This window comes from Carlito syrichta, unplaced genomic scaffold (genome assembly GCF_000164805.1).
Source record: "Carlito syrichta isolate Samal-C Ts95f unplaced genomic scaffold, Tarsius_syrichta-2.0.1 Scaffold305773, whole genome shotgun sequence".
Classification (NCBI taxonomy): domain Eukaryota; kingdom Metazoa; phylum Chordata; class Mammalia; order Primates; family Tarsiidae; genus Carlito; species Carlito syrichta.
The window spans coordinates 701,612-714,012 of NW_007249869.1; the positions used below are offsets into that span (position 1 = coordinate 701,612).

A 12,401-nucleotide genomic window follows, 5' to 3' on the forward strand; every position below is an offset into this window, starting at 1 on the left:
TAATGGATCCATAATTTTCCATAGATTGACCTCTTTGGAATGGGGACATGTTGAGAGGTGGTCTGCTTAGCTTCCTAAGACTTATTAGTTTCATCCCTGACCCTTGAGCCATGGGGATTGAAGTATTGTCTTCTTTCAACAGGTGCCTATGGTCCTGAGCACTGGGTCACATCTAGTGTCAGCTGTGGGGGCCGTCACCAATCTCCTATTGACATTTTAGACCAGCATGCACGTGTTGGGGAAGAATACCAGGAACTGCAACTTGATGGCTTTGACAACGAGTCTTCTAACAAAACCTGGATGAAAAACACAGGGAAAACAGGTAGACTATGGCTTTTTTACCTGTCCACAGAGCAACATGAACTGTTTTGCTCCTTAAATAGTGCACATTGCTGTAGGGAGCCTAAATCAGCCCTTGGTTTGAGAACTAGCTGTGTGACTGGGCAAATACTTAACCACTCTGTGCCTCTGTTGTTTTTTTTTTTAATATGTAAATTGTGGATAATAAAATAGTATCAATCTCATAGGATTGTAGTGATTAAATGAGTTAATAGAAGGAAGGTGCATAGAATGGACTTTCAGAAACCTACCCAATGTGGTAGCTTCTGGCCACATGTGACTGTTTGAATTTAATTAAAAATTAACTGAGATTAAAATTCGTTGTCTCTGTTGTTTAGGCACTTTTCAAGTGCTCATCATCCACATATGGCTAGTGATTAATATATTGGACAGCTCAGATAGAGTTCATTCTGATATTGCAGAAAGTTCTATCAGGTAGCAATGTGCCAAATATGCAAATGGAAAAAGAATTCTTATCTTCTTGAGATTTTGCTTTGTTCGTATTTCTTATTATATTAGAGTGCAGATGAACTGTCTCATCCCTTTGTGTATCAAACCAGCAATTTGATTCTTCTACTTCCCCCCACTTGTCATTTTGGGATTTGTGAATATGCAGCATCATCTTTTCACCTAATGCCAAGAGATGCCTCCCTGTCAATTACCGTTGTGCAAATATCAATTCCTAGATTGTCCATGTGAGTAGCAGAGAATGCCTTGCTGTGCTCCACTGTCCAATCTGAAAATAAGCCCCGGGATGTGATACTGCTTCTACACTTAGTGCTGCCTGGGGTTCTGTTGATGCTTAAAGATATTTTTTCACCGTTATTACTTAATGACTTATAACTTTAACCCATTAAAACAAGTTTTCTCTCTCTTTTTAAAATGAACCCTTTGTAACCAAGGATGTCACTGCACACCACTCTTAGTAATCCCTTTCAGGAGGCTTGGCTGCCAAAAACCTGCATGCTGACCTAAAATGACTTCACTCCCAGCCCTTTGGTCCCATTCATGTTGTAGGTCACAGAGATGCCTTTTTTTTTTTTTTTTTTCTTTTTCTTAAACCTCACTGGCTACATGGGCAGCTTTGGAGATCTGTTTGCTTTCCTTTTTCAAACTACCATTTGTCTGAGATTATTCATGGCTGATTGCTTTGAGTTTGCCTGTCTTCTTCATAGAATTTCTCCCCACTCACTCAGCACAGTGTTTCTTGGCTTTGGGCTCCCTTTAATAATCCTCTCATAACTAATTCTCCTTTGTGTCCTGTAGCAGGCTACCTTCTCCTGTACTTTGATTTGTTTGTTTGAGTAGCAGCTTAGGAAATACTTGTGAGCCAATAATGTTGTTCGTATGTACCTTTTCATCCTCACCTGTGCTTATTATACCAATTTAGAGTTTATCTATCAGTGGTTCTACTTTCTTTTCAAAATATGGATGTTCTTTGGAGAACTGGAGTAGGAATATTAGTCTTCAGACCATCTGAATGTAGTGGACAAGAGCTTTGCCACACTGGGTGTAATCAGAACTTGGTGTTGCGTGTTGCCTCAGTACCACATTCTGGAAGCCTGCCACAGGCAATTTGCTGGGCTCTCTGATACGGTTTTCTACTTGACTTGCAATGCTTGACAGCTTTCTGCAAAGATAACACATTTCAGTGACAGCTTTCAGCTTGGTATCACCAATGACAGGTTTTAGACGTATGTAGGGTTCACTCAATGCAAGTTGATTCATGACCTTGGTCTTCCAGAAGCTGATTATCAATCTCTGTCACTCTGCTGACTTCCTAAAGTGATCCACAACTTGTTGCATATCTGTGAGTACAATATGCCTGATTTTAGAGCACAGCTATCCAAATACGAACACATCTGTCTCAGAGATTTCAGAAATACAGCATTCTGAGACGTAGAAATAAATCTTTGTTACTTCTCAAACCACTTATTACTGTAAAGTTCATGACATTATATTAGATAGACCACTATCTCATAAGTACTCTAAGATGATTCTTTAGGAGGAGTTTTCAAAAAGTGACAGCCCCAGTTATATACAATTTGAAATAAGAACATGGTATTTTTTTTTAATCTTGAAAAATTTTCAACGTATGGTGGATTAGGAACTTGAGTGCAGAATTCAACTTGTCTTCTTTTTTTAAAGTCACAAATCTAGAAACTTCTTTCATTCTGTAGATCTTAAAATGCCAAATGAATTCAAAAATTTTCCAAATATTTTGGAGAAATGAGTATTCATTTGCCATCTCTTTTGTCTGGATCATACAAATTCAGCTGAACAGTGCACATTGGTACAGGCTCAATAAACATGGGGTTGATAATGTCCACAATGAACGGGTATTGATAGGCAACCAGGGTAATTCCAGTTTTATAAAACACATATCATTGCACTATAATTTTGAAAGATGTTACAATTGGGGAAAACAGAATAAAAGAGTCACAGTATCTCTCTGTATTATTTTTCACAGCTGCATGTGAATCTACAATTCTGAGATATATTAAAAGTTAAATTAAAAAAACCCATATATCATAATCCACATGATCTGTCTTTATTGCAGTAATTTATTTTATATCTTTCTTGCATACTTAGATGAGGAAAAAACTTCTCTTTCTTAAATCATTAATTTTTAAGCAACACATATTTTTCTTCTCTAAAAGTATTTTTTGAACCTTGTAGTTCCAGAAAATAAATTCAGGAGGGAGTATTTATTTTTTTCTGATGGAAATTTACAGGTCACTTATCTGTAAAATAGACTCTGTCTTTTGTATATTAAAATATGAATATAGAAAGTTAATATTTAAAGCAGCCTATTACATACAGACAGTAACTTTCCCATAAAACAGTTTAAATGTTCAGATCTGTCTTAACCCCCTGAGAGTGCTATATATCCAATCCAGCATAATCAATAGAGCGACATGGCTGTACCCAACCCACTTCTCGAAAGTTATCTAAAATATCTTTACAAGACAGATAGCATCTCTCTATTTCTTCCTGAGGAGCCATAACTAACTATTGTGTCATTTCCCATTTGATTTCATCTAAAGTTATTTCCCTTTTTTTCATTTTTGTAGAATGAAAAGATAATGCATTCATCAAGAACATTTCAGGGCAGTCTTGCTGTTCCCAGCATTAGCTTCTAGCTAAATGATCAGAATTTAAGACTTAGTGCTTATGATATATGTTAATAAGCCAGGGCCTCACATGAATTTTAACTATTTGGAGGGTTTTTTTGAAACTATGTTTTTTACATTCCATACCAACGACAAATAGTAAAATTGCCATAGTGCACATTACTTTTATTTTCTCACTTTATATTGGTTTACTAGGTTTTTTCTTTTCCCTTGCCTACATTCTTTCTCATGTATGTGCATATACCACAGTGCCTGGCACAGATGGATTCAAGAAATGGTTGTTAAACTAATAAAAGAATCAATGGAAGGGAAACTAGGTATACATAAGTAGGTCAAGAATCATTTCCTAGTATGTTGCTGAGCCCGTAAAATTAAGACAAAGATTAGGAGACTGTTGCATTGATTTTGTTTTGGCTGGCTCTTACACCATAGGAGCACACAAATGCAAACTAAGGAAGGAATGAACTAATTGCAAGCTGGTAAAAAGAGGAAAATAAAATCTTAGCAACCTTGGTCATTTCCGCGTGCCATTTCCCTAACTGAGCGTGTGACCTAGGCTGAGTGTCAGAGGAAGATGTTGCTTTGTTGCTCTGCTCAGACAAAGTCTCCGCCCCCCAAAGTCAGGTGAGTGTCTGAAGTTGAAAGGTCCTCTTAGTTCTATTCATTGCAGTCCACAGCTTAAGCTAACTGCTGCCTCTGTACATCCCTGAAGAGTATGATATCTTCCCAGGTCCGTGGAGACAAGGATGTGAACCTTACTGAGAGCCAACACCAGGCTACCACTATATATGCGTGCCTTACAGGGTTTTTGGTGACAATCTTTATGTTGTTTGATCTCTTTCCCAAATTGACGGACTTTCATGCCTGGCCTCTATTTAAGATGTGGTTCCATAGTACTGGCATGGTTGTCCAAGTGTAGCATGAAAGCAAAACCCGTTAGCAATCTTGAGATTGGTAAGGGAATTTCCAGAAAGTGTGTGTGTGTGTGTGTGTGTGTGTGTGTGTGTGTGTGTGTGTGTGTGTGTGTGTGTGTGTGTCTTCCTATTTTTGGACACTTCAGACTTTTTAAAAAAATTTTTATTTTAAAGATGGGTTTAAATGTAGGGTTAGGTATACAAATGGTCATTATGCAGGTACCCTGGACTTTCTATTTCTATTCTGTTGTTGGACTAGATATATCTTTCTCTGTAGTTCTATGAGCTTTTACTGTTTGGGGGATTCATTGTCTCCCACCTTTCCTCTTGTGTCTCCTCCTTGGATATGGGTTATGTCTGGGTTCCTCTGACGTGTCTGGGTTCCTCTGGGTTATGTCTCTGTCTCTGTACCTGTTTTTGACTATGTTCACTCCCTGCTTCTAGCGTTGGCCCCATTCTCTTCCTTCTTCCTGTCTTTTTTTCTTGGAACTGGCCACAGAAGATAACTAAAGTTTAAAAAATGTTTTTGTTTATTGTATCTGTGGAGTTGACAACAATAATCTAAATATATTTTCATTTCATGATAAAAACTTTCTTACTCCTCATGATGTTGGCTGGAGAGGGTGTGAACAAATTAAATACATGAATGATTTGCCAAGTGTAATTTTAGGGGGTTCCTAACTCACCTAGCACCAAATCATTACTTTTGTTTTTATTATAATACTTCCACACTCCCCTCAGCTATTAATGATCCTTCATAAGTATAAATGTGGGGCACTATTGACAGACAATTATGGGGTTATCATTCCTGGGTAACAGTTTGTTGTGTGTCTTTTTTTTTAACCCTGAGCTTTGTTTGTGTTACTAATGAATTGGTCATTTCACTTACAAAGAGGCTGCCAAACTGAATAGAAGCAAAATATCAGCCAAGTAGACAGATGTTTGGACACATCTGGGTGGTTGGCATCATTTCTTTTGGGCGTGCTCAACCCTGTCTTTGTAATACCCCGGGGCATCTCTGGTTGGCTTAAGGTTGCCCAAAAAAGAAAATTTAATTTTAAACAGTCAAACTTTTGTGGAGGGAATGCTAAGTGTGTTCTTGCCTTTTGCTTTATAAATTTTTCCATTTCAAATGCCCAGTTTTTGAGTTCATATTACTATCCAGTCTTACCTGAACCCTGGAATCGAACTAAGAGCTCTTTCACTGGGAACCAAGAGCTGATTCCCTGGGTCTCTCTTTGTCTAGGTACTCTTCAAACCGTGTTTCATGTCTATTAAACTTCATTTCCTTTCTGTTTTCCTCACAACTCCAGTCCCTGTATTTAGGTGGTAGGAACTAGATTTCATGGAGACAGAAGTCTAACTAACCAATTACCCTGAGCGTTGAGGGTCATCTCTGAAGACCTCACTTTTTTAGGGTACAAAATCCTCTGCTAGCATTCCCCCCGTCTGTCATATATTATGTGGTTAAAGGGTTAACTAGTCCACTTTGTTCATCTTGCTCAGTTCAGCAGAGAGTTCACTGAGACCCAGGATCATCCCATGGCTTGTCATCTCTTGGATAGCTGAGGTTGCTCCAACTCAGCACATCCAGTGTCTCTTTACTGGATGGCAGCAACAACCTCCTAACTTTGGTTTATACCAACAAGACGCTATTTTTCTCCCAGGTCTTCTCCACAGAGTAGCCAGAGTAATATACTTAGTTCTCTAATCTGGTTTTATCTGTCTGTCATCTCGCCCTCTTTCTTTCTTATTCCCTCTTTGAATCATATCAGGACTTCCTTTTCTCTTTGGACAAAGACATGCTCAGTGTCCCTGTACCATTCTTTAGCCTCATGTCCCATCTTGCTCTCTAGGTAACTGTCACCGAGCTTCCGCCTCCTGACTACTACTACCACAGGGCCTTCACATGAGCTGATTCTCCCTTGATGTTTTCCCTCCTTGTTGGCACTTCCCACGGTAGCTCCTTTATCTCTCAGCTCAGACCTTAACACCTCCCCTTCTCTTGCCTGGAGTTGGATGCCCAGTTGGTACAACTTATAGGTTTGTTTCTGTTGTCTATTTAGTTCCTAGAGCCTGTCTTCCCAGTGACCATAAGTTCCATCAGGGCAGGAGTTATATCTGATTTACCTACCTTTTTTCCCCCAGTAATTACTGAATATTTCAAAAACTAAACACCAGTGGCTACAGGGAAGTTAGCAGAAAGTCATAACTAGAGCCCATGCATTCCAACTTTCAGACGAGAGCCCCAGTGCATCCCTCTGAGGGACCCAAGTATCTGAGGTCCATCATTAAGATCCAATATTGATAGACTTGTTTCACTTTATAGCATTGACAATGGTGCGGGGGTAGAGGGGCATGGCAAGATAGTAAGCAGCTAGTTTCCTTCCCACCCATTAAAAAACTTTTTAGAATCTGCTACGATTTTCTCAGATTTTGGTGTGAACATCTGCTTTAGCCTACAATATACACACATGTTTAATTTAAGTTATAAACAGTTGCTGGATGTCTTGCTAAGCATGCCATGAATAGAGGGACTGAGTCAAGCTCAGGAGAAAATAAATTCCTTATTTAAGTTGGGACATGACTCCCACTTTTCCCCTGCCTCTGTGTGCAGCCTGGAGTGTCTTTCCATCATGGGGAGCCCCAGATGCAGGCAGAATCTGATGAAAGCTGTGGATCCTTTCCTTAGGATGGTGACCTTTGCAAGCACCACACAATGCCAGCTTCATGCTGTAATGTCGTGTTTGGATTTGAGCCTTCTTCTTATGCCAACCCTTGTGATTCTCTCTACAAACCTGTGAAGTATCTGCTGTCTTACTCCAGTTCTGACTAGGAAGAGAAGCACCAAGAAGTGCATTAACTTTCTCATCAATGGACAGTGGCTGATGTAGAATTCAAATTCGACTTACTGGCTGCAGAGTCCAGTGGCTAAACTTCATATATGTATCATGCTCAGAATTTTACTTCTTGTATCAGAAGAGCATAGATGCCAACAGCCCACCGGTAGCTACTGCTATGGACTTTTGAACTCTAAGTTAAGAAGCACTGAATTTGAAGCCTCCAGCTCCTTCCACCCTCTCCATCATTCTGCTTTGATTTTATCACAATCCCTGTTAGCAGTTTAACCACCAGAGGGGCTAGTTCTAGGAAGTTCACTCGTTAGTATCTTAGAAAAGTCACTCCAGAAAGTTTTTTTTTCTTTCTTTCTTTTTTTTTTTTTCTTTTTTTCCGAGTTGGAGTCTCACTCTGTGGCCCAGACTGGAGAGTGCAGTGGCTGCTCCCGGCCACCGCAGCCTCGACCTGCTGGGCTCCGCCAATCCTTCTGCCTCAGCCTTCCAAGTAGCTGTAACTACAGGTGCGCACTACCACACCCGGCTAGTTTTTTTTTTTTTTTTTTTATTGTAAAGATGAGGTCTCACCAAGTTGCCCAGGCGGGTCTCGAACCCACGGGCTCAGGCAATCCACTCACCTCTGCCTCCCAAAGCGCGGGATTACAGGCTGAGCCACCGAGCCCGGCTTCCAGAAAGTTTTCTACCTCTCCATCTGTCTTAGTCCCTTTGGGCTGCTATAACAAAGCATCATAAACTAGATGACTTAAACCCCAAACGTTTCTCTCAGTTTTGGAGGCTGGGAGTCCAGGATTGATGCAGTGACAGTTTGGTGTCTGGTGAGGGCCTGCTTTCTGGTTCATAGACCATGCCTTCTTGCTGTATCATCATGTGGAAAGGAAGGCGACTCCTGGGGCCTCTTTTGTAAGTGTACTAATCCCATTCATGAGGGTTCTACCCTCATGGCCTAATGGCCTTCCAAAAGCCCTACCTCCTCATATCAGCACATTGGGGATTAGAATTTCAATTTCTAAATTTTGAGGGGATGTAACACTATTGCTTTTTAATTGTTAGCTGTTTGCTCGACATCTTCTAATCTGTGCTCTATCCAGATTCAACTCTTACTGCTATAGTTTAACATTTTAAATTATGGCTCATTTTTATTTATTAGACTTGTAATATTATGTACTTACTTTTTTCTTTCAATTTACTAATTTTAATTGTCAATTTATTTTTAAAAAGAAACCTTTTATCAACACCATAAATGGAAAGAACAGTGCTATTTGACATGGATAGACTTACGACTAGAAATACATCCACAGGCTGGGTGTGGTGACTCACATCTATAATCTAGCACTTTGGGAGGCCCAGGCAGGAGAATCGCTTGAGCCCAGAAGTTCAAGACCAGCTTGGGCAACATAGTGAGACCGGATGCTACGAAAAAAAGATTTGCTGGGCATGGTGGGAAGCACCTGTGGTCCCAGCTGCAAGAGATGGTGAGGCAGGAAGATCACCTGAGCTTGGGAGGTTGTGGTTACAGTGATTCGGATTGTACTCTAGACTGGGTAACAGAGTAAAACTCTGTCTCAAAAAAAGAAAAAGAAAAAGAAAGAATTATGTTCATAACATATGAAAATAAATTGCCCATGTTGTTGAATTTTAACTTAATATTTACTCTTGGATAAAAGTATGGGAAAATGTGCAGTTATATTGGTGTCAACTGAGATTTTTTTTCATAATGTAATAAAAAGTTAGAAATAATCAAGAAATGGAAATACCATTTTTCTTCTGTGTTTTAGTGAACTGAAAGCGTCTACTTGGCACTGAAGTTCTCCTTCCAAGTAGTATTTGGACCACACCTGCCCTTGCTGTTTTTTTCCCTCAAAAGACACTTTTTATTTTGTGGGGAAGGCAATATTGCTTAAAAGATGGAGCTTTCTCTGAAAATGGAGAGTCATAACTGTGTGGCCACCCTCCTACTGCACACAAACTCCAGCCTTAATTCTAAAAATGAGCTGGAGTATAACTGCCATTGGGTGTGTGCTTGCTGGGTTCCTGGCACTGGGTTAAGTGCTTTCCCAGTGTGATTTCAGTCAGGTGTTAAAACAGACTGGCCAGGTAAGCACTGTTGTTATCACCATTTGAACAAGAGCAGAAACTGAGGTACAGAGAGGTCACACCACCGTTAAGTGGCAGAATGGAATTCCAGCATCTCTTGAGTTCATTCATGTAAGACATCATTCTGTGTTTGGCAGTGACTACCTTTGGCACATTCTGTTTCAACACAGTGCGGTGTTATCAGCAGGCATCAGAAAACTTACATGATAGCTGAGAAAGTTCTCTCTTCCCAATTTTATATGTACACAAAATATAAGCCATTTTTGGAGTGGGTGTACGTACATGTAACATGCTGTGTGCTCTGGTGACAAAAACTGTAAAATGAAAAATGAGATTAATGTTTCAGATTGTACAGTTCCCTAATTATACTTTTAATTATTCATATAAAACAAGTAAAATGACCCCTGACAGCGATATAAATGATTTAGGTAAAATCAAATATTTATGAGATGCTGCTGAGTCCCTGGGTGTATTGTAACAGATGCACTCAAAATGCTTTGACTTCGTCCTTTGGATGCAAGATGTTATGTATAGAACTTATAACCAGCTGAGAATAATCAACAGTATTTAAGATATTAATGAAGTAATGCCTTGGTGTTTTGACAATGGAACCGGATGTGTATGGTTGATATAATATAATATTTAGAAGCTATTTGATGATATCTGTATATATATGAATGTTATATGTTAAATAATGTCTCCTAAGATACTGTATTTCGGGGAAACAAAATGATAGACCCCCTGCCTGATTTTCTAACATTTTTAAATGGTTATAAAGTCTGAAATGAGAATGATATTTCATGACAGGTAGCAAATTTTTTCAAATTTAAATCTCACTGTAGTTAAATAAAGTTTTATCAGAATATAGCATCACCCATTCATTTATGTATTGTCTTTGGCTGCTTCTGCGCTATAAAGATGAGACTGAGTAGTTGCACCAGAGACCAAATAGTCTGCAGAGCCTAAAATATTTACAAACTGGCCCTTGACAGGAAAAGTTTGCCAACCTCTGTTCTAAAACATGCCCAACATAGAATAAAAGTGGAACAATGCCATTGCATGCTTAATGCACAAGAAACACTTGCTTTTACTTCACTTTATCCTTTAATTTGCTGTTCTGCTAATTGAACATGCACTGTATATTTTTTTTCAGAAGTTGGAGAAAAACTGCTTTTTGAATGCAATAAAAAGGGATTTATATGAGAAGGGTTCCTTCACTTGATTTTAATGCTTCCTTTATATAGAGAAGTGCTGAAACTAATTGCACTATTCTAGAAATGGGTCATTAGTCTAGTCCCTATCTTTTATGGAGACCTAATTTTCATGCGGGTTTTCTCTCTAAAACTCTAACTAGGATCTCTTTAGGAAGAGGAGACAATGAGGATACGAGAGCTTTCCCATGGCTTACACAAGCTTAGCTTTTTATCACAAGCCATTCAGTATATTGGTTGGCATCTTACGTGATTTAGCAGCCAATAAATACTTGTTGAATGAATGAACGAATGGGTCCACTTAAGAAAAAAAAAAAAGAGAGAGAGAGACTGTGTCACTTGAATAAAATTTGTCTTTTAGGTATTTAGATATTACATTCCTTTTGGGAAAAATAATTATTTCTGTTAGTGTAAATCCAAGTTTTCAGTTTGTCTTTTTAATTTTTCAAGGAACAGAGATGTGTTTTTGAAATTTAGGGTTTGAATTGCTTGAGGTTCCCTATGTTGTGGATGTTTTCATGTGTTCTTTTGGATGGGCTGAGGGAAGTTTTCTTATACTTGCAATTAAAAGACACAATAAAGGAAATTAAGTTATCTGCCAGTATTTGAGTGACTTCACGAGTAGATTTTGCACTGCTCTTTCCTGGGCACTTCTATTCAAAACAAAGACTCTCAACTCTCTTCCCACTTACTGTTGCCTTAATATTAGAAGAACTTGCACATTTTACTTCTTGATAGCTTGCCTATGCTCTTTCCTGGGCACTGCTATCCAAAACAAAGACGCTCAACTCTCTTCCCACTTACTGTTGCCTTAATATTAGAAGAACTTGCACATTTTTACTTCTTGATAGCTTGCCTACATTTTCCGGTCAAAGAAACGTGCCGCTCGTATCTGGCTTATCATAAATGTTTTCCATCATGTTCCAGATGTTGAATCTTGGCATAGCCCCATGAATTGGTACTTAAAAAGAAAAATCTTGCATTCCAGTTGATTTTGACCATCAAGCAGATTTAGGAGATACTAATTCAGAGCGACTTACTCTGTCATTGTCTCCATTTTTAAAAAAAATCTGTTAAATGGATAAATAATTCTGGGATCATTCCCTGGGAAGTATCATGATTTAGGGCCAACTGGTGATCGGAGAGCATTCTACAGCTAGAATATACAAATTTATTCAGACTGGTGTTTTCACCTTGTTTTTTCCACAGGTATATTAGGAAATAATTCATGTTATGGTGACCATGAAGTTTAGTAGAAGCAAAAGAAGAAATCCTTACTTGGTTTTAGAACTCACTTTCTTTTCCTGTCTTCCTTTTCATTTTATACAGTTGCCATTCTTCTGAAAGACGATTATTTTGTCAGTGGAGCTGGCCTGCCTGGCAGATTCAAAGCGGAGAAGGTAGAATTTCACTGGGGTCATAGCAATGGCTCAGCAGGCTCTGAACACAGCATCGACGGCAGAAGGTTTCCTGTCGAGGTGAGAGAAACTTGGGATCCCAAAGTGTAGCTGTGCTTTGTATCTTTACATTAATCAGATGCTATATTCTTACCCTTGGTCATTTTGCAAATTGAACTTTTACAGTGCCTAACTTTGTCCCTCTGGCAGTCCTTTATGTATAGCATGGCAGGTGGGTATCCACCTTCAAGTTTCTCATCTTTGTTCAACTGGAGAAACATATAGAAGTCACAGGCATCATGATTTGAGTAGACTCACTGCTGGTCGAAGATGAGTGTGCATCATTAGTTTCATTTGACACAGTTTCTTTTCACTGTCCTTTTCTGAAACCCTGCTTTCTGAAGATGACATTTTGCATGAAACTGGGTTGACTTCATCTTCACCCTTTAGAAAACAG

General features: G+C 38.9%; 1 protein-coding gene across 1 annotated transcript in view; it reads left to right on the top strand.

Moving 5' to 3' along the window:
- Positions 1-12,401, top strand: part of LOC103264935 (receptor-type tyrosine-protein phosphatase gamma-like) — a 713,831-nt gene that overhangs the window by 420,259 nt on the left and 281,171 nt on the right. The window contains 2 exon segments of the mRNA XM_008062632.2: positions 143-322; positions 11,877-12,025. Coding sequence (XP_008060823.2) covers positions 143-322; positions 11,877-12,025 — 329 coding nt within the window.